At 47.9% G+C, this 21684-nt stretch overlaps 8 protein-coding genes across 8 annotated transcripts; 4 read left to right on the top strand and 4 right to left on the bottom strand. All coding sequences in view use genetic code 12, as the record gives it.

Moving 5' to 3' along the window:
* Positions 1-119: 119 nt before the first annotated feature.
* On the bottom strand, positions 120-1031 carry LODBEIA_P40150 (uncharacterized protein; the record flags this gene model as incomplete). The annotated part of the gene is made up of 1 exon (XM_066974190.1): positions 120-1031. The coding sequence occupies one exon, from the start codon at positions 1029-1031 to the stop codon at positions 120-122; it is 912 nt and encodes a 303-aa protein (XP_066830953.1).
* A 616-nt stretch (positions 1032-1647) lies between these two features.
* Positions 1648-3387, bottom strand: LODBEIA_P40160 (uncharacterized protein; the record flags this gene model as incomplete). The annotated part of the gene is made up of 1 exon (XM_066974191.1): positions 1648-3387. The coding sequence occupies one exon, from the start codon at positions 3385-3387 to the stop codon at positions 1648-1650; it is 1740 nt and encodes a 579-aa protein (XP_066830954.1).
* Positions 3388-5367: 1980 nt separating this feature from the next.
* Positions 5368-7662, bottom strand: LODBEIA_P40170 (uncharacterized protein; the record flags this gene model as incomplete). The annotated part of the gene is made up of 1 exon (XM_066974192.1): positions 5368-7662. One exon carries the CDS (start codon positions 7660-7662, stop codon positions 5368-5370), a length of 2295 nt encoding a protein of 764 aa, XP_066830955.1.
* Positions 7663-8072: 410 nt separating this feature from the next.
* LODBEIA_P40180 (uncharacterized protein) lies at positions 8073-10289 on the bottom strand (the record flags this gene model as incomplete). Its single annotated transcript, XM_066974193.1, has 1 exon — positions 8073-10289. One exon carries the CDS (start codon positions 10287-10289, stop codon positions 8073-8075), a length of 2217 nt encoding a protein of 738 aa, XP_066830956.1.
* Positions 10290-13692: 3403 nt separating this feature from the next.
* LODBEIA_P40190 (uncharacterized protein) lies at positions 13693-14727 on the top strand (the record flags this gene model as incomplete). Its single annotated transcript, XM_066974194.1, has 1 exon — positions 13693-14727. One exon carries the CDS (start codon positions 13693-13695, stop codon positions 14725-14727), a length of 1035 nt encoding a protein of 344 aa, XP_066830957.1.
* Positions 14728-15395: 668 nt separating this feature from the next.
* LODBEIA_P40200 (uncharacterized protein) lies at positions 15396-16853 on the top strand (the record flags this gene model as incomplete). Its single annotated transcript, XM_066974196.1, has 1 exon — positions 15396-16853. The coding sequence occupies one exon, from the start codon at positions 15396-15398 to the stop codon at positions 16851-16853; it is 1458 nt and encodes a 485-aa protein (XP_066830958.1).
* A 329-nt stretch (positions 16854-17182) lies between these two features.
* Positions 17183-17449, top strand: LODBEIA_P40210 (uncharacterized protein; the record flags this gene model as incomplete). Its single annotated transcript, XM_066974197.1, has 1 exon — positions 17183-17449. One exon carries the CDS (start codon positions 17183-17185, stop codon positions 17447-17449), a length of 267 nt encoding a protein of 88 aa, XP_066830959.1.
* A 1731-nt stretch (positions 17450-19180) lies between these two features.
* Positions 19181-21496, top strand: LODBEIA_P40220 (uncharacterized protein; the record flags this gene model as incomplete). Its single annotated transcript, XM_066974198.1, has 1 exon — positions 19181-21496. The coding sequence occupies one exon, from the start codon at positions 19181-19183 to the stop codon at positions 21494-21496; it is 2316 nt and encodes a 771-aa protein (XP_066830960.1).
* Positions 21497-21684: the final 188 nt, after the last annotated feature.

Here is a 21684-nt window from a genome sequence, read left to right on the forward strand (position 1 = left end):
CCTGAAACTGTACTGTATTAAAATACACACACACACATAAATATATATATAAATATCGACACTCAACCGACTCACCAACAGCAAGCTCGATGAGTGTATCTTTCTTTTTTATTTTCACTTTAAGACAAGTCTATACTGCGCCACATATCTCTGAAATTCCACCAACTAGCACCGCAGCCACATACGCCCACCCAGAACGGAGTCAAGCAGCCATTCCTCAAACTCCAGTGCAAGACCAACGGCAACTGGATCACATTCTTGAACAAGTTAATCTGCCAGCTCTTGTCCCCCCACTTGCTCACGGGGGTGCGTCTCAAGATCTCGACAATCTCAATCACAAGATACGCACCCCAGACGTAGCAGCACCAGATATACGTCTCGATGCACCAATACGCGTTATCGCCCGTGCCGATCCAATCGTGGTCGGTTAGCCACCCGATATTCTCAAACGCCTCCAACACCACGCAATTGAGCGCCTGCACAAAGTTGACAAACCGGTCCAACTTGGGCGGCCCGCCCGCTGTTTGCGCGCTTCGCCAGCCGTGGAACTCGTCAATTAGCCACGGCATGTACTTGATGGTGTCAGTTAACCGGTTAAAAATCCTCACGTCAGCAAGATAGGAGTTGATTTTTTTGAGATGGAAAGCCAACTTCAGCTCTTTTCTCTCGCTCGCGGGGGTCGGTTGCGGTTGCGGCTGGTTCAACAACTTAGCCGAGCTCGTATCGAGCCCGACTCCATTGGCTCCCGATTTGACCAACTGCAACATGCGCCATTGCTGCTTGCGGAGGAAATCGAGGATGTTGTACCTGTTATTCAAGACCGAGCTCACCAACAACGAAAAATAACACAAGAAGTACAAGTTCTGGTCGACTGTCAGCGACTTCGCCAATACCTTGTCGTTGATCTCCTGATAGAACTTCCTGCTAAAGATCGATTTCTTGAGGAGATGAATGAGTTGAAGGAGAACGTTGACGGGGAGGATATAGGGGCTGACCTTGAGCAGCGCCTGCATCTGGGTCTTTATGGCCATCTCTTATTCTCCTTTGCGAGGGTTGCAGCTGTGGTAATGGGAGAACAGAGCCGGTCTTGTCTTCTTTATAGACCTGACTTTCTCCAGATTTGTTGTTGTTGCGTCTCTACTGACGATTTTTTTTCACCAGGGATTTAAGTATGTATGTTTGGATCTCGGGCCCCATATAGGAACCTCGGTCCCCATCTCGTGCCGGGCTTATCTTTGCGCCCGACCAGTGGTTTCATCACGAATGGCCCGATGAGATCAAGATCAAGGGGAAGACACCACTAGATGGAAGTTGCACTGCAGTGTCTATTCTTGTCGGAATCTAGGATGTTTGTTTTTCTTTTGGAGGTGCTTTCGACGGGTTCCCATGGAAAATAAAGTCATTTTACGCGTATTACAACTGAGGACTCTCGTGAGACAGACCCTTCACGGCTTATAGTTCTTGCACCGAATAAGCTCGAGATCAATCTTGTGAAAACCTACATTATGCAGTTATGCATCTACAAGGAAGCACATCTTAAACATAATTAAATCTTTTTTTTTTAAAAAAAAATTGTATACACAGAACTAAAACCTCCCTTTGACAATAATGAATGAATTAAAAAACAACGACTGTCCTAAAAATGTCTTAAGCTGAGTCAGGAATGCCATCCGTGCTCTTTGTGTTGATCTTGTGGCTTACACCGCTCTTCATCTGCTCCAAAGTGATACCCTCCTTTCTAGCATACTCTTCTCTTGCATGTTCATCGGCCGAGCCCACGGTTTCCAAAACCAACTCGTCCACTTCTTCAACGTCGTCATGGACTTGCGGCAAGAGCAAGTTCAAAATGACCCCCACGATACCAGTGACGGCGAATCCGGACTGCATGACCAAGACAATGGCGTTGAAGAAACCCGTCAAGGCGTGGTTGTCGCCCGTGTAGGTGAAAACGTGGCTGAACCAAGTGGGCACCAACGTTGAGCCCAAACCCGGCAAGACCGAGGCCGTCAAGATAAATCTGTCTCTTCTCGTGAACTCGGTACCGGAGATAATCTTGATTCCGGAAATGGCCACGGAACAGAACAAGAAGGAGGTCATCCCCCCGAGAACCGGTTTGGGGATCGAGACGATGGCAGCGGCAAACTTGGCGAAAATGCCCATCACAATCAAAAAGAAGGCAGCCCAGTAACCGGCAGCTCTGTTGGCACATTTGGTAATGGCAATAACACCGTTGTTTTGCGCAAACACCGACATGGGGGTAACGGTCATCAAACCGGCAAGGATACCATTGAGACCATCGGCCAACACACCACCTTGGATACGCGAGTCGTAGACTTCACCTTCAACTTCCAAACGGGAGACGTCGGAGGTGGCGGTGATGTCACCAATGGCTTCCATCATCAACACCACATACACGGCAAGGAAGGGCAAGATGACGGGACCGTAAACTTCCAATTTGAAGGTTTCCACCCAGATGAAACTAACAGACTTGGCTGCCGAGACGGTTTCGCTGTCAAAGTAGCCACATGCGGCAGCAACGATACAACCAACCAATAAACCGACAATAACGGCACAACTCTTCATAATAGGCGAACCGAATTTTTCAGCAAGGATAATGGTGACGTAAACCAAAAAGCCCAATCCAATGAAATTGGCCGAGCCCCATGGTTTGGAGAAATTCCCCATGGTACAAGTGGCACCGTAGCAGCCAGAGCCACCAACCCAGTCCTGGAACCCGGTTTCAACCAAATGCACTCCGATCAACGTGACAACCGGTCCCGTGACCAATGGAGGGAAAATTTTTTGCAACGCTTTCGCAGGCATGAACGACAACAAGATTTCCAATAACCCACACACAATGGCACTAGCCAAGATCTTACCGTAGCCGTCGGGACAGGGCAACTTCTCGCCATCGGGGCCCATGGGGCAAACACCGCTATCGTACATCATGGGGAAGGCGTTTCCAGTGACGGCCAACGTGGCAAACGAGGGCCCGCACACCGACAACAAGCCCGTCCCGAGATAGTAAGGCGTTTTCCAAATGTGGAACCTGGTGATTTGGATGCACGACAAGATCCCGGAGACAATCAACACGGTGGAGACAAGGTATTGCTGGGTTTCAGCGCCCAAGTTGGCAGCAGCACTTATCAAGATTGGGGGCGCAACCAATCCACCCACCATCGCCAACGCGTGCTGCAAGCCCAAGATTGCCCCCAACAAGATGGGCATATCGGAGTCCAACCCAAAGAAAGGCTGCACTTTGGGCTCTTTGGTGATGAAGGGAATATCGGGCGTGAACAAGTAGCCGTAGTCGTAGTCTCCCAAGAGACCATCTCTAGTAGTCCATTTGCGGAAAATCCGCCTGACTCCTGCTTGAATATCGACCATGTTGAGAAAAGAAAAAAGAGGCTGTCTGTGATAAACTTGATCGAAAACTGGATGAGGGTGATACTAAAGATGGAAAGGTGGGGGAGATCAAGCAAGGTATTTATATTTGTCAAACCACAGGCCCATATGCTGCACCAAGATGAAATGAAAAAAAAACCTGGGTTTCTTATCTGCCAAGATGAAAGAAAGAAAGAGACAAAGAAAGAGACAAAGGTCAAATGGAAAGCAGCGAAGAGACCTTGCATGATGTACTTGTCAAGGGACATGAGGCAGAAGCGGCAAGCAGGCAATGAGCAAAGATAACAGATAGTGCAGGGGAAGGAGATACGGGGGTGTTTCTGGCTGTTTCATCACCACTTGCCAAAGGGGAAGGAAAAAAAATTAGAGATAAAGGAAACAGCCCGTGAAGTTTATCAATTGGCACGGGACGGGACAAGATGGGCAGCAGAGACGATGAAGCTTAACCGCTGCTGATAACGCCCAAGAGCCTAAAGCACAGGGCGAGAGCATCGCGGACACACCCCAAGAGCTGCAAAGCACGGCAACTAAACGTGGGAAGCAACAGAAGACAAATTGAAGAGAGCGCATAGCAATGGCAATGGCAATGGCAATGGCAATGGCAATGGCAATGGCAATGGCAATGGCGATCTCCGCCAGAGAGAAACGCCCTGAACCATGCGTACGCTCCGGCTCATTACCGCCATCACCAAATGCATGCACATTTGCTGCTACAGGACGTTCTACATATACTGCAAGTCCTCGCGAGATCCTCCACCAACCGGGCTAACGCTATCAGCCCAAAAGTGCAGAAACAATACAGAAAAGAAACCAAAAAAGAACAAGCAAAGCGATTGGAGGCGTCTACGGAATCAGCCGATGAAGCTCTGCCCGTCTCCCGGCCTGCCTGCTTGTCTATCAAGGTCTTTTCGCAATTTTCACTTCTCTTCTTGCAATCCGCCAAACAAGAGCGCCCCAAAACTCAAAATCAAGATAAGGTCAACCCGGCTTCATATAATATGCCTCGCTCTATAACCCTAAGCTCTCGGACGCCAAAGTGTTTGCAATAAAGCTTTGAGTTGTAGAACAATGAGGATAAGCATTTTATCACCACACGCGGGAATATGATTGGACGTGCACAGCACGAAAAAGATTACTCAAAACTAAGCGATTTCGGAGATGTCCGACGCAATCTCCAATCGTCAAGATGTGAAATGAAACCCATACCCAAGTAGGTCAAGTCCAGAAGAACTTTTTGTTTTCTTGGACGGGTAATCTGGAAGAGCGGGAAGGATAGTCGATTTTACCCCGTGATTTCTGGAGGAGGCGGTCTGTTTTTCGCGAAGCTTAACCTCCCGCTTGCGGGTCTCAAGTTCTCTCTAGCGTATCTCTGATCAGATAAGAGAGAAGGCCTTGGATGGGGGCTAGCGGGGGGTGGGTTTAACCGAAGTGAGATGAAAATCGCGAACCGCAAGAACCCACATCTAGCGTAACTTTGCCCTCCTCTCTTTCATTTGTTTCCATCTTAGTACTTGTCAGGGTCAACAGCAGAGGCATCGCGACGTTCACCAAGGTCATATCGAAAGTGCTACCCTCAAAAATACAAAAACCTCCAAGCGGTTCGTTGAGAGCCCCGGGCTACGGGTTTCTCCACTTGCCTCAAGAAAAACTTTATAACTCATGCAATTAACGCAAGGGTCCAACTACATTGAACAAGAGAACTAAAGAAACGAATATACTCTGGCTCATTGTCCATCTGAGAGACCCCCGGCGCAACTTCAAAACTGAGCTACGGGGCGCGGGTACATCTTTCCACGCTCAAGTACCGTCAATTTCCCTCACGGACTCAACTCCGCTCCGCTCTTCTTCTTCCCTTACCACTAAAAGAGCTTCACCATGGCCTCCAGTGTGATTTATCGACTTTTTTTTCTCATGTTGAAATTTTTTTCTACTACATCTGTAAATAAAGTTTCTTTCTTCCAATCAGCTCGAGCCGCTCACAACCAACTTCTGCAAATGGCTCATAAATACCTGCAAGCTGACATCATCAGTCAAGACAATGGCACCTCCAGCAGCACCGCCCATCAAGCCACCGCCAATCATCTCGTTGGTGTTGTACGTGACACTAGGGTTCAACTTGGAGTACAAGAATCTCGCTTGCGAGCCCCCTTCCTCGGTGTCAATGAATCGAGGCAAGGGGTAACGGTCAGCTAACAACTCTGCGGCCTCCTGCTTGGGCTCATCCAACAACTGCTTGAAGTTGGCGTATTCCTCTTGTTCTTGGTAATTGGCCTTGCGCCACGCCGAGATGGTTTTGCCGTGGAAGATCAAAATGTGGAAAAATGTATCCAAGAGCAAAACACGGTCGTCCTTGATGGAGACCGAGTCCAACAACACCGCTTCCGGCTCGCCGTCCAAGGTGAATGAGGTCAACGTGGGTTGAATCATAATCAACGAGTTGTTGGTGTCCTCATTGAGCAACACGTGTCTGTAAAAAGCCGTTTCATCGGGCGAGTTGTTGAACACTTGCAAAAACTGCGATCTCCGCAAATAGTAGATGAACTGTGGATATAATTGAAACTGGGGTCCCAATCTGAAACTCTCCTCTTGGTCTTTACGGTAATCGGCAAATTTCTGACACAATCTAATAAGCATACGGTCGACCCATCTCAAGACGTCGGCGCCGTCGTCTTGCTCCGACTTGAAAAGCGTCACTCGGGCCATAATCACGGCGGCAGCTTCTTGATCAAACGAGTTTGTGAGCGATTGCTCGTCACTGGTCAAGTAGTTTGACACGGTGGTCACCCTAATTCTATAGCTTCCGCTCGAGTGTTGGTAATGGGTGATAAACTGGATATAGCTCTGGGCAGTCGGTGGCAACTGTTGAGTATTGGCAACGTCGAAAAACACGGCATACGTGTGACGTGGCGACGTGGCACATAATCTATAGTGAGAAGTGCCACCAACACCCAACTCGTTTTCGGAAACATTCGAAGTCTTGACATTCAAACTCGAAGCATTACCAATCAAGCCACTAACTTTCAACTCTTTCGAGGTTCTAATCTCAAAACTGCCATTGAATCCCATCAACAAGTACCCTTCTTCGTCCTTGTTGAACAATCTCAAAAACGACCGTTTGAAAATCGAGGTGGTGAAAGCATCACTCAACAACATGGTACCACCGGTGTTATTACACAAGTTCTTCATCTCCAATAACCCAATCTGGTCGTAACAACCAGCAAAAATGTCAACCGTGTGGCAATTCTTCATTGCTTTCGCCGCCAACGCATCGTAAAACTTACCGGCCTTCTTAAAATGCTTGGCGTTATCCTTGTCAATATCAGAATGCGAGCGAATAGGCTCCTTCAACTGGTTCCCCACAATCAAACCGGGGTTCAACGTGCCAGGGCCTGCGGCAAACAACATCACTCTCGCGCCAAATCCCGGGAAGGTCAACCCCAACAACGAAATAGCGACATTCAACGCACTGCCCGTCGACCTCAACGGTCTCGCACCATTAGCCACGGCCCAGGGGTCTCTGTTCAAATTCTCCAAGAGCGAAGTCAACTGAAACTCAACGTCTTCCAACGGCAAAAAGAACCTCGTCAACGAGTTAGCCTGGTGCTGGTTCATCATCGTCGCCTGCTGGCCCTGTTGGTTCAAGAGGGGCGCAATGGGGCGATTCAACATCTCGCTAATCTGCTTATCGCTGTACTCCTTATCGCCTCTAAAGATAAAACTCTTGTTAATCTTTTCCGAGCCCAAGTCATGCACCTGCACCATCGTGCCAAAAGTGATCAACCCCACGAGGGCATTCGGGGGCAAGTGGTTGAAACTGACAATGACGTCCTCAATCAACGCCTTCAAATTCTCTTCATCCTGGCACAAGTCAATGACAAACACAAAGATGGGCGGGTTCTGCACCGGTCTCGCCGTGATGTACTCGACGGTCGAGCTCGTGTTCTGCAACTCCAACGGCAAGTTCTCGGGGTTGATCCCGTGGTAATGCGCCGGCAACGAGTTGCGCCCCTGGCACAAGGGGCAGCGCCAGAACCCATTGGGGTCTACGGCACAGTAAGGGTTCAAGATCGACTTGCAGCTCTGGTTCGAGCAGTAGACGGGGTCGTACGCGGCAATGGGCAAGTCCTCACGCTGCTTCAAGGGCGTATACAACGCTCCCGTGGGCACCACAATCTTGTTGGACTCGGCTTTGGTTGAGGGAAATGCATTCCAGGCAAATCTCACCCCGTTGATATCCTCAGCTTCTTCAAAGTTCATCTCAACAATGGCGGTACTTTTCAACAATATTCGGCGTGATCAAAGTGTGGTTTGGTGGTGGGTTTCGAGGGGTTACAGGGCCTTGGTAAGAATTGGATACGTGTATTTTTCAACTCGTTGTCATCTTTTGGAAGAAACCAAAACGCTGAGGGAGAAAAAAAAAATAAGCGAGTGGTGTGGTTGGTACCAGTGCGACCAGACACTAGAGAGACAGATATATAAAGATGGCCATTCTCTTCTGAGGAGTATATTGGCGAGTATATCGACATATCTGAGTAGATAATCTGGACAGGAAGACCCGGCGTGGATCCAGATCATATGGCTCTTTTTCTTTTTTTTTTTTTGCCTTGTTTATTTGACAAACATATGTATATTTACCATCTGTAAAAAGTTGAAACCTAGCGTTGAAGTCAATCTTTTTCCACTTTTATAGCGTCATCGTTGGCATCGTCGATGTCGACATCGCCGCCGTTAGCAAGAGCTTCGTCGTCCCCGTCGTCGTCGTCGTCGTCGTCGTCATTTTCGTGAATATTGTTATTGCTGTTGTCATTACCAGCGTCGTCTCCTCCGTCGATGGCACCCCTCTTCATCAAGTCAATTTCGCCCAAAAGCTGCCTGATATACTTCGAAGCCAACTCCACCGTGGTGGCTTTGGAAGGGATAGCGACTTCGTCGTGATACGTCTGCGGGATCAACGCGCCCAACTCGCCGATTGCCGTGTTCATTCTGTTTCTTCTCCCCTGTTCAGCCAATTTATGCGACGCCTTCTTCGTAGCCAACTTTTCAGGTTTTTTCGTCAATTTCGGCGACGATGCAACCGAACTGCACTCCAGCGAGCTTGAGTTTGACTTGGATCTCGAAATGGACGACTTGCGCGATAGGTCGGCTTTGCTTTTCTTCAAACTGGGCTTACGCAGCAGCAGAAGCAGCGATTGGCTGCTCTGGTTCTGTTCTTCCTCGGCCAATTTGCCCATGGTGAAGCCCATCATTGGCGTGTCGCTTATGCCCAAAGGCTTGCCGCCGGTGGGAGGCAACATCTCGCCACTGGCCTCGGCTTTAATCGAAGACTCGGGAAGCTTTTGCAGGCCGTTATATGAGTGGGAACTGCTCAACTTGGGCTTGACCGACGGCGAAGTGTAGCTCTTGTTGCTAGCCATGAGCACCGGTGTGCCGTGAGGCGTTCTTCTCTTGTTGGGCTTCTGCTCTTCCAAAGTGTTTGGAGCATAAACCGAGCTCGAGGTTCTCCTCTTGTCGTTGTTAGATGAGCTGGAGGCAACTTGGGCATTGAGGGCCGGCGACGTGAGTGGCTCAAAGTTGATATTTACAGGATTTTGCTGCTGCTGCTGCTGTTGTTGTTGTTGTTGTTGTTGCAGGTACAGTTGGCCCTTGGCACCTTTATCCAATGGAGTCACAGCAGGACTAACCAATGGCGTGAAAACAGCATCGGGTCTCACATGTTGTTGAGGCGCCTCCAGCTCGTGTGGTAGCGGCTGTTGCTGCTGCTGCTGCTGCTGCTGCTGTTGTGGTTGTTGTTGTTGCTGCTGCTGGGTGTAAATCTTGTTACTTGAATTCTGCCGGTGATAAAAATGCAGGTTGTTGTACAGTTTCTCATTTTGGCCCGGTAGTATAGGAGACGCAAAATCGCTCGCGTTCATTTCCTGCTTTCTGAGTGCATTCACAGCCATCAAGCTCGGGGTCTGTTCCGAGGGTATATTGGGCGGGAACGCCGACGACATGTGGCTTGTATCGGCATCAAAGTTCAACTCTTCGGGGATCATGAAATTTAGATTATCTAGACCAAACTCAAACAGCTGCGACGGCTGACTCGACAATGGCCCATGTTGATGCGGTTGATGTACCTGCTGCTGCTGCTGCTGCTGCTGTGATGGTGGTTGTTGTTGTTGCTGCTGCTGCTGGGGTGGTTGTTGTTGTTGTTGTTGATGCATAGGAATCAGATTGGAATTCACATGCATACTTGAAGGAGTGGCATGGCTGGAAATGGTCCCTTCTCTAGAATTGGGGTGCTCGTGCCTACTATAAGGCGAATCCAGAGCAATTGCCCGGAAATGGTCAACTTGTCCCGGATGATGCGGCGTCATTGCGTCTAAATGGAGCGGCGTGCCTCCCGGGTGAGTATGCGGACCACCCTGCAGTTGCAGCAGCAGCAGCAGCTGCTGCTGCTGCTGCGCCTGCTGTTGGTGGTGCTGGTGATGCGGGTGAGAATGATGATGGTGGTGGTGATGATGGTGGTGGTGCGCCTGTTGCTGTTGCTGTTGCTGTTGAAACTGTTGATGCTCGTACAAGTTTTGTTCGATGTGCTGTAGGAATATCTGTTCCGACTCCGAATAGTGATTCGGCGTATTTGAAGATTGCATCTGTTGAGGAGTCAACTGGCTAGGTGCGCCCATGCCGTTGTTCAAATTTGCACCCGGTGTCGAATGATTCGAGTGGTTCGCGTGATGTGACTGGTGGTGACTCGGGCCTCCTCCTGTTCCTCCAGCACCACCGCTCACACTTTGGTGGTCAATATCCGGGTAAAAGGGCGACTTTCCAGGCGTGTCACCAGCCAAGGACCCATTCAATTGGTTGTCGGGCGAAAAAGTCGTATTCCAACCTTGCAGCTCCATGGTTGTGCTCTCTAGTCTTGAACTGAAAAATGGAAAAAAAAGGAAAAGAGCTTCACGTGTCAAATCAGCTCTTCTATCTTCCCTTGACAACCGTTGAGTCCAAGAGGAATATAGATATCTGAATTGGAAGTGAGTTTTCTGCGAAACTCGGAAGACAAGTGGATACCTTTCTGCTAAGTTTTTTGCCCTGAGATTCTTTTCCAAAAAATTCAACGGGGATCTAATATACAAATACTCCCAAAATTTTGACTTTGTTGATAACGACCACGATGGGGGTAAATTTTTCACGCAACGTGGGTCTTGGAATATTTCTGGCCTGTCTCTAGTAGAACGGGATGCAAATGTTCACGCGGGATCTGACTCTGCTTTAGGGGCCGGACTCTCACAAACTCACTAACAGACACACACAAACACTGGGCTCTGCAAAAATGGTTGCTTGATATTTTTATTATCAACTCGTGGGTAGTTTTTGTCGCTGTGTCTCAAACTTCACCGTTTTTTTTTTCTCCTCCTCCTCTCACTGGGAAGGAGAGTGCCTCCTTTTTTTGGTCAAGATAAAATAACCAAACCACCACGATTATGACGAGGATGGTCTTTTTGTTCTCGACCGAGACGGGAGGAAATTGAGGAGACGGGTGGGTGAGTGTAGGGATAGGTTGGAGGTCAAAATTCACTCGACAAATCAGCTTTTTCCTGCCTCTTTCTCCCTCTTCTTCGACCCATCATTTACCGAGATTTTTGGCCTTAAGTTTCTCGGAAAACCTCCCGCGAGACCAACTTTGGCGAGTAAAGCATTCTCTCCCTGGCTTGCGAGACTATCCACCGGCTAATACTTTAATGCCTCTCACTCCCTCACTATGCGTAAGCCCGGTTGCTTTCCCCCCCCCCCCCCCCCCCAACTTCGCTCCTTTGAGCAGCCCACGTGGTCTGCTCCATGATGAGATGGATCTTGTTGGAGAGGATGCTACCAAGTGCGTTGTCAGTGTATTACGTAATACCTTTTTGCATACTTGACTTCGCGGTAACTTGAGGGAGTGTGTCCCACCAGAAGGGTCCGACTCGGAGACATTTATATGGTGGGTTAAAGGAAGAGCTAGAGGACCCGTTTTTACTCTTTATTCTCCAAGAGAGAGGGGGCACATTTACTATAGCAGAAGGAAGGGGTCTCCAGATCAAACTGTAATACTTCCTTATACATCAACACCTTTAGCCTTCTCCCAGTAGAAAACAACGACAAAAATCTCACACTAGATATAGATCGTAAGTGACTATGTTTTTCTTCTGTTTTGACTCCTTGACTCCGGTTAAGGTACGTCGATGTAAATCCGATCCGAACCCTTTTATTTCGTCATAAAAAAAGGGAGGAGAAAGAGAAGTCTTGGGGGGGGGGGGGGGGAAGACCATGAGAGATTTCAGTGATTGGGTGAAATAGCTCGGGTCTGTCACCAATATTTCAAATCGCTGACCAACATTGGCAAAGAGAATATGTCTCCTTTTTTGTTCCTCCCCTCCTCTAGCGCATATGGGGAAGCCACTTTGGGGACCAGATACGAAAAAGCCCACGCAATCGAGACTTGTGCCTTTCCCTTATCAACACTCCCCACCTTTTTTTTTTAACTCGTGCTGGCTCTTGTTTCAGTAGTCCCGCAGAGGGGAAGAGGGAACCAAAGGAAGACCCTTTTGCTGATGGCAGGTTTAAAGTTTGTATTTTACGTGATATGTAGAAGTTGCAAACGTGCAGATACGCAACTTCTGCAGCTGATTGAAGAAAACCACTTGAACGGAAGGCTAGCTTTGCTCAACACTAGTAAATTCTTGCCTTGGTTGTTTTTTTTTACTTTTCCTTCAGTGAAGATGGTGGTGCCCAATACTTGTGACAGTGGTGGCAAAATCCTCTAAAAAGATTTGATTTTGAGACGTGCGGCAGGTGGTCTAAGTTGCACCCATTATATTTTTTCCCCTTACATCTGCAAAACTAGAACAGGATAACCATTCTTGAGAAGTAGGCTTGCATAGGGCAAAACTACAGCAAAAGCAAGGGGAAGGAGGAGATTAGGCTGTGAACTGGCTGGCTGGGAAGCAAACACAAACCTTTGTATACTAAAATGGTGCCTAATTTGGATGTTTTGCCCTCCCTGCTCTGCTTCCGTAGGCCATTCTAGCACATTGCTTGGTGAAAAATGAGCAAGAAGAAGACGCCATGGAGCAAAGCAAAGACCAGCAAGAAGATAGAGTTTTGTAACGGTGGTGCAAGCAACCACTGCACGTTTGCCCTTCCCACATGAGAAAGTCTTTTTACAATATGTGAATAGCATTTTTGACGAGCCACAGTCACCTCTTCCTTCCTCTTCCTCCTCCTCCCCACACATCTTCAAGTTTTTTTTTCAATTTCTAATGACAGCACTGCTATACCTGGATTCTGGAGTTGCCCCGTAGTGAAAGAATCACCGGTAGATGGCAAGAGACTATTGTGTTTGAGTAGAACGTAAACAAACCGCAGAGACAGCGACAACTAGCCTTGGACCATATTATTCGCCAGATTATTATCTAGCTCGGTCGATGATGATAAAATATCACCTTTTTTTTTTTACGGAAGTGTAATTTTTGCTTTTTGTTTTTAAAGTCCAAGGTGGAGGGTGTGAGTAACGTAGGATAAGCGTGTTGCAGTCCGGGGAGGAGCAAAGCTACACGCTGGCATCAAGTGGCATGATCTTGCATGGTTTTCTTGGGAGTGTTGGCTGTAGTGTCCAGCATATGATTACCGCTCTCAGTATTGTCGATCCAAGTATCCAGTTATAGCTGAAGTAGATGTAAAAGTAGTTTCATTTTGAAAACTTTTGAAACAGTAATACACAATGGGTGGTGGAGATAGAGGTCGGGAGATTTTATTGCATATTTTTTTCCCATTTGGCAATTACATTCGTTGTAGAAATATTCCAACTTGATCGAACCGACGCTTGTCTTGAAAAGTTGTTGATTTTATATTCGTGAGCTGATCTCTGCTAGTGGTGTTTGGAACCCAAAACATCAAACAACCGTCCACCTCCAGGACCTCAAGCAGCACCCCTACTAGTCCAACTACCGTTATAAGTCTTGTAGAGGCTCACCAACAGTCCATTTCATCTCCAACCTGCCCACTGACCCTGTGGTCTTTGTTTTTCCGTTTCCGCTTCCGTTTTCTTCTTTGCAGTTTACAGTTTGCACCTGCCACATACTCAAAACCATCTCCATCAGAGCCCTGCTCCAACCATCACCAAAGGCCCCCCTGACCCTTCTCCTGCACTTGGAAATATCAAAACCCAAAGAACAATCAAAAGCTTAACCTAAATAGAGCCTTCAGTTAACTATAGCCGAAGAGTAGTTAAGTCCCCCCCCCCTGGCCAAACCCATTAGGTCAGACCAGATGACAATTTTACCGGAGATCATGTCAAACCATCTTCGTCAGAATGGGATACAGTATCCACCACCTCCTCCACAACAACAACAACAACAACAAATACCACCCCAACAGCAACAGCAGCAACAGGACTACTTTGCCAGCACATCTCGTACATCCACATTAGTTCCACTACGAACTAGCGCAGGAACATCCTCACTCACCTCAAGCGCAAACTCAAACTCAAACTCAACCTCAAACGCAACTTCAGCACCCTCATCGAATACCGACGATCACACCACCACCAACAACTCGCATCTTGATCCAAACAACACCCCCGCCAACAATAACAACAGTCATAGCCTCAACCACCAACACCCACACCCGCACACAGCAGCAGCAACCAGCAATGGCACCAGGACAGCAAACAACCACCAACCCTCGGCAGCTACAATTGTACCCCAGATGATATCAGGCACAGGGGCATCGACTACCCACACAGGCACATACACCATAGACCCCCAGATCAGCAGTAAATTTACCAACACAGACATACAGATCTTGCGTCAGCTTTTGATTGCAGGCGAAAAATACAAGTGGAAGCAAATCACCAAGGAAATCAACGCCCTGGCTAACCACAGCCACCACGTCATGGCTGCGTTGACCAAGAAACAGCAGCAGCAGCAGCAACAGCACATGGCCGCGGTGGCACAGGCGCAAGCACAAGCGCAAGCAGCATCGAATTCACCACTTCAACAACAGCAATTTGGATATGGCGGAGGTGGAATGACCGCAGGCAATCCAGCAGGCGTGCTACCTCCCGAACAGCATCATCTAATGGGGCGCAAGTTGGAAGACGCCACGGCAAACACCCCGATCCCACTCAAGAACGTCAGCCCCACGTTTGTCATGAAGCAGTACCAGCAGTTGTTGGGGTTCCCCAATAACCTGATCTATTTCGGCATCTTGGGCTCGAGCTTGCCTTATGTTGTCGCTGCAAAGGGGTGGAGCGAGATTGACCAGAGCAGCTATAACTACGCCTTCCATACTGAAGATGATTGAAAAAAAAAAAAACAACCTTCACAGCTGCGGCGAGAAGCCTACTTGACTGGGTGGTGTTCTCATGATGTTGAAAGAGAGCGGAGAGTATGGAAAGGGTAGACGGGAGAGGGGAGATTGTTGTTTCAAGTGCTTGTCCCACACGAGGGTGATTGGCATTTAACATACACATATATACACTAAATTGTGTAGAATTATATACGACGAATATGACCATTAATGAGCTGACGAGTTTATTCTCGAAACAACTGCAAAAGGAGAGGAAAGATGGGTGGTGCTTTTGGCTGCGAAATTTGGTCCGCCCAGTGTGGTTTTGTCTTTTTTTTTTGATTTTCGTGCAAGTAAGCTATAGACTCTTGACTGTTTCCAAGGTTGAGTCTGGGCGTCTTGGCCAGTTGTTCCTGCTACTTTAACCAAGACTCTCTACTGATGAAGTTCTTGTTGTTGATACCGACGGTGATGCTAATTTTAGTAAGCACCTTGGGCTTCTCTATTTTTTCACGGCCTGCGTGATTCCCAAGATCGCTCTCTCTGACACACATCGCTTTTTCCTCCTCCTCGTTTTCCATCAATACTTCCATTTGAAAACGAGTTCAACTTGGAACTTTCCTACCACTTTATCTTTTTACTCGTAACTTTTCCCAGTTAACTAGGCGGAGAGCAATTCCACAATGGTGGTGGAGACGACATACTATGAGATCCTACAAGTGGAAGCCACTGCCGACGAAGCCGAGCTCCGCAAGGCATACAGAAAACAAGCGATCAAGTTGCACCCGGACAAAAACGGCAATGACCCCAAGGCAGCTGAGAAATTTCAGGAATTGGGCGAAGCGTACGGGGTATTGTCCAATCCCGAGCTGAGAAGGATATACGACGAGTTTGGGGTCGAGGGGATGAAGAAGCAGCAGCAAGTGGCTGAGCAAGACATCAACCCCAGCGAATTCTTTGAATTGGTGTTTGGAGGAGTCGCGTTCAAGGAGTGGATCGGCGAAATTGCCGTGATGGATGACTTGACGAAATCGGCTGAGGTGTTGGGTTTGGATGAGGAGGAAGAGGAAGAGGCAAACGAAGCAGAGGCTGCCAAAAAAGCCGTTGGTGCCGGCGCCACCAACACCGTCGAGGCCGGTGGTGTGCCAAAACACTCTGCTAACAAACTGCATACTCTGGGCAAGCCAGATTCGCCAGGCCGCTCATCATCGAGCGACCCCGCGTCGCTTAGCTCGAATTTGGACTCGTTGACACTCGTGGACCAAGCCAGCCAAGATGCCTCGTCAGGAAACTCCAAACCCCAGCACAGAATGTCCTCGCAGGAACTCAAGAGGAAAAAGAAACAGAAAATCACCAAGGAGCAACGAGAAGAAGTCCTCCGTATCCACGAGGAGAGCAAACGCACCCAGCTCAAACGAATCGAGCAACTCTCGACAAAGCTCCTCCAGCGCATCGAAACTTACCGCACCGCCTCGTTGCTGAACCCCGAAGCAATCCAACGCTTCACCGCAAAGCTCCGCGACGAGCTCAACGACATGAAAGTGGAAAGCTTTGGCATCCAGCTCATCCACTTGATCGGCAAGATCTATACCAGCCAAGCCAAAGCCGTGATTTCGTCGAGCAAAACGTTTGGCGTAAGCAAGCTCTACACCTCGATGAAATCCTCAGGTGAAACAATGCGAAACGGCTACTCGATCGTGAAAACGGCTCTCGAAGCACAAGAAGCTTCGGAAAAAGTCATGGCTGAACACGAGGAGTTCGAAATCAGGGTGGAAATGTTGGGGTACGAGCCGACACCCGAGGAGCTCGCGGCGCAGGAGGAGAGAATGAGATTTGTAACGGGCAAAGTCTTGGCTACGGCGTGGTCCTTGGTCAAGTTTGAAGTCACCAACGTGTTGAAGAAAGTCTGTGAGCGGGTGTTGCTGGAAAAGGGGCTCGCTAAGAAGGAACGGGTCGCGCGGGCAAATGCCCTCTTGGCGATTGGGCGCGAGTTCATGGCTACCCAGAGACTGAAGGAGGAAGAAGACGACGCGCGCATATTCGAGGAGATGATGGCGGATGCCAAGGTCAAAAAGGATAATAGCAAGAAGAGAACTGCAGAGTCGAAGCATAACCATCATGTGTTTGGAGGCAAACGTTGAACTCGAGCAGACTTTCACCCACCCCTGGACGACGCTTGTTACAAATATAGAGCCTTACCATTTCCTTTCTCTTTTTTAACAATATAAAGAGCACTAGAGGAATGTAGAGATAACTGATATAGATTTGTCTTTAGCTGTCGATGTAGCTCGGAGGATCGGTCCGAGAAACCCCGTGTCGCGGGCCGTGGGCCGTGGGTCGTGTCCGCGCCGCACACCCGCCACCATCAACAAAAAGATGCCACACATGAATCATCACGATCACGAAACCATCGCCATCTTCATCGTCATTATTATCCACAGGTTTTATCTTCATCATCAACCGCATAGCAATGGTAGACAGATCCCAAATACTCAAACTCTACAAAAACCTACTCCAGAAAGCCCACGGTTTCGACAACTACAACTTTCGAGAATACGCCAAGAGGCGCACAGTAGACATGTTCAAACAACATAAATCACTAACGAACCCCGACGAGATTGCCAAGTTTTACAACGAAGGGATCGACAATTTGGCGTTGTTGACGCGGCAGACTGCCATTTCGCAGATGTACACTTTTGACAAGTTGGTGGTGGAGTCCTTGAAGAGACACCAATGAGGGCGCGCTGGGAAATCTACGGGGGGGATGAAACAAATGAATGGATTGGCGATTTCGCGATAATTGGGAGGAGGTTGTGCTTGTATATAGGAGGTGCGCTGACGAGGGGACTCGCGTTCGATTCGTCGTGCTATGCGGAACCCCAGTTTACTGCTCAGAAAATGTTGAAGCTTGCGCCTGAAAGGCCTCGATGGAATAGCTGGAAAGGACCGTTATCTTCGGCATTGAAGAGGTCTTTTACAATTAACTAGCGACTTGGCCAGGGGCCTATGTACCACTCTTTTTATCCAATGGGGGTATCAAAAATTTGCAAATCTCGATGAAATTTTGTAGAAGCTTTCTGATCTATACAAAGTGGTGAAGTCGAACAATTCTGGCAAGCTGCAGAGTGCAATGGCTTTCACTTTCACGAGCTATCATGGAAACATCTCTGAGCATTACAGGGGCCCCACCAAGAGTGCCGCTCGCCGGACCTCTTCTTTTTTTTTGCCGCCACCATGATCCACTTCGTGAGAGGGAAATCGCGTGGACCACCTCCTCAGCTGAGAACAGAAACCATATTGCAGTAAGGAACACCGTTGGGTATATTCTTGGAATGAATAAGAAATAGGAGTCGAAATTCAGACATGATTGAGTGATTGATTGCGGGATTGCCGTGCGAGTATATCCACCTCCACGCTGGCCCGTCCCCCCACGCTATTGCTTCCTTAAAATAAGTATGTGACAGCCCTTCCATTGTCAAACGGATTGTGTCCTCACGGAAACCAGACGCAATCCGCTCACATGGCTGACAAATTTCAAAGAGCAATTGAGGGCTTATTCAGATATTGGCTTGCTGCTATCATCAAAAAAGAAAAAGTGGGCCTAGTGATGATACATCGATCTTGATAACGGGTATTGCATTTGAGCAACAAGTACACTCAGTTGACCCTTTTTTGGTTTTAATTTACGATCTAAAGACGGATGCATGGACCGGCAGTTGTACGTCAGAGATACACTTTTCGCTAATCGTGGAAGGCTGTCTCCGTCTCAAACAAACACTTTAGATTGGAGCTGGAATTGACAAAATACTTGAACTTTACAAATAAAAAAAAACGACAAATGAGAGTCAATTGAGATAGGGAAGGGGGGGGGGGGGGGGTTATGTTCTTAACTTTCTGCTAGAAGATGCCTTCTGGTTCTTTCCACAAGATTTCTTGGACCTGCCATTGAAGGAATGAAACACAACTGAATGTGAATTTTTTTTTTTTTTAATTTGGGTCAAAGTGACATATAACGGCTGAACTTTCAGCTCCCCACCCACCGCATGCATGATCCAGTATGAGTTAAACAAAAGCTCTTACCTTTGTTTTTTATTGTTTTCTTTCATTCACTTCAAATTGCATCTACCCTTGATGAGTAAGCAGCAATAGATACCGCCTATGCAATTGACCAGAGCACCCTAGTGTTTTTTTTTTTTGCAGTTTGACATAGACTGGGCTTGATTGATATTTTCAGAAAAAGAACAAACTTCATACTTTCAAGAGCGTATCCCATTTGGCTGCGTCTTTTTTACTGTGTTGATCCCCCTCCCTCCCTCATAATAGTTGATGACAAATGGGTTCAACGTGGTAACCAAGTACGATGACGAACATACATGCCTATTTATATATCAAAGTCAAAGCCACTTAAACCCAAACGAATATAGAGAGAAAGAGAGACAAAAAAAAAGAGGAACCAAAGACAGGGAGGATGCAGAAAAAGCTACTTGTGCTATTAGCGTTGTTGACGTTGGTGTGTGCAGTCAAACGGCCTCACCGGTACTCTCAGCTAGACATTGCGGCGTTAGCGTGTGACAAATACATCACCAACTCGGATCCGGTGTGCTTGCCAGCTAAGCAATGGGGCAGCCACAACTATGCTTGCTACTGCGGGAAAACCGCTGCTGTTGCCTCGATGATGGATTGTTTGGTCATTGGGTATGGCAACGATACAAGGACCATAAACGAGTATGCGAAGGTGTGCAACACCACGTCAGAGGCCTTGTTTGTGAAATATTACGCGGCATTGATCTACACCGTACCACCATCTTCGCAACCCCCACAACCTTTGCAAAGTCTGCAAAGCCTGCAAAGCCTGCAAAGTTTGCCGAAGAACCAATCGGTGTCCAAGAGGTGGGACGAGATAGCTGAGCTGGATCTATCCGCGACCCCGGTCTTTCTTGACTATGCCAATGGCACATTCCAGGTGTACAAGGACTCCTATGAGTTGTACTATAAAAACACGGACCGCTCAATCAAGTACGGCGGCATCTTGTTGAGCTATTGGGGTATGATCTTTGTGCTTGCCGTAATCAGCAATGCGCTATCGAGAATCAACACAAGCTGGTGCTGTCCCACGAGCCAAAACGTCTTTTGGAAACCCTTGTCGAGAGCGTACCTGAAGCACATTGTGATTTCACCCCCGTGCAAGAACCGCAAAACATACAATTTCCAATTATTTAGAAATAACGGCAAAAAGATCCCCGTGGGTCTCATACCAACGAGGCTGGAACAAATTGTCCTTTTGGGGTTCATAGTTGTCCTCGTTGCCGCCTGTGCGGTAAACATTCATTCCATCAACGATAACCCTTTGAATCCGTCACGACAGGTTGAAATTAGCTCGCTACTTGCTTATAGAACAGGCATACTTGCAAGCTACTTGGTACCCTTGCTCATCTTATTCGCCGGCCGCAACAACTTTCTCCAATGGGTCACGAGATGGAGGTTTTCCACGTTTGTAATGTACCATAGGTGGATCTCGAGGTTGGTGGTAGCACTAATCTTTATCCATGCCATTTCATTCACGTTGCTTTTCAAAGGAACCGGCGATTACTACTCGCAATTGGCGCGATCGATTGTCGTTTGGGGAATCGTGGGCTTGGTGTGCGGAGGCATCATCTTGGTCCAGGCTCTCCTTTACTTTAGAAGAAACTCGTACGAGGTGTTCTACATCATCCACTTGGTGTTGGTGACGGTGTTTATCGTTGCTGCGTATCGACACACGGTTCAAGTGGGGTTTGCCATCTACTACTGGTCTGCTATCGCGATTTGGGTTTTTGATCGTGTGCTCAGATTGATTAGGTTGGCGTTATTTGGCATCAAGACAGCACGCATCGCGTTGGTAGCCGATGAAACCATTGTGCTCACAGTTTCCAAACCGAGGCACTGGCGAGTGGAACCAGGCAGCTATGCCTATATACGTTTTTTGCTGAAGACAAACTTTTGGCAGTCGCATCCATTTGACTATATTTATTTTCAAGAATCAAACAACTTGGTTTTTTACCTCAAGGTGAAAAATGGAATAACGAGGAAATTGTATCATGATTTATGCCATACGCCCGATTGCGCGGCCGACATCAAGATTATGTGCGAGGGCAGCTATGGACTTGCAAGTAAAGCATACCATTCACGCCACTTGATTTACGTTGCAGCAAGCACGGGAATACCGGGGATATACTCGGAGTGCATCGACGTTGACAAGTGGGCACCGCAGAACAAGACCATTAAGTTGATTTGGATTATCAAGCACTGGAAATCAATCGCTTGGTTCTATGAAGCCTTGTTGAAACTTCAAACTACACGCATACAGGCAACGGTGTACGTTGCCAACCCGGAAGCTCTAAGCGGCACCGAGTCCTTTAGCGAGAGTAAGCTACCGTCGGAGAGCCATTCGGAAAAGGAGAGTGCCATAGGTCTAGGTTCTGGTTCAAATTCAGGTTCAAACTCAGGCTCGAATTCCGGTTCTGAGGATAAGAATCTGCATGAAGAGAGAATGTCTTGTCCCTCGTCGCCCAGCTTAACAGTTGACGATCTAAAGACTGGCTTATCCCACGTGGAGTTTGTGGAAGGGAAACCAGTCATGGCGTCATTGGCTAAAGACGAAACAAGGGCAACTGATGCGTCGCTAGCTTATATTGCATGTGGGAACTGTACCATGATTCACGAGTTGAGACTGGCAGTGGCCGACAATCTATATTCGACTCCTCACAAGGTGAGCTTTTTTGAACAGGTTGAAGGCTGGTCGTAGGGCGTTGTTTTTTTTTTTTCATGGTTACTAGATTTGGCCTTACTGTTAGGATCTCCAAAGCAACGTATAGCACCAGAGAGACTACATCTTTATATGGCAAGTTCAATTCAACTTTTGGCGGCCTTTTTAACCGTTTGTAGATCGAAATTTCAATGGGGGTTCGAGTTTCGAGATTTAGTGGTGTGATT

This window comes from Lodderomyces beijingensis (genome assembly GCF_963989305.1).
Source record: "Lodderomyces beijingensis strain CBS 14171 genome assembly, chromosome: 5".
In the NCBI taxonomy this organism is placed as follows: Eukaryota; Fungi; Ascomycota; class Pichiomycetes; order Serinales; family Debaryomycetaceae; genus Lodderomyces; species Lodderomyces beijingensis.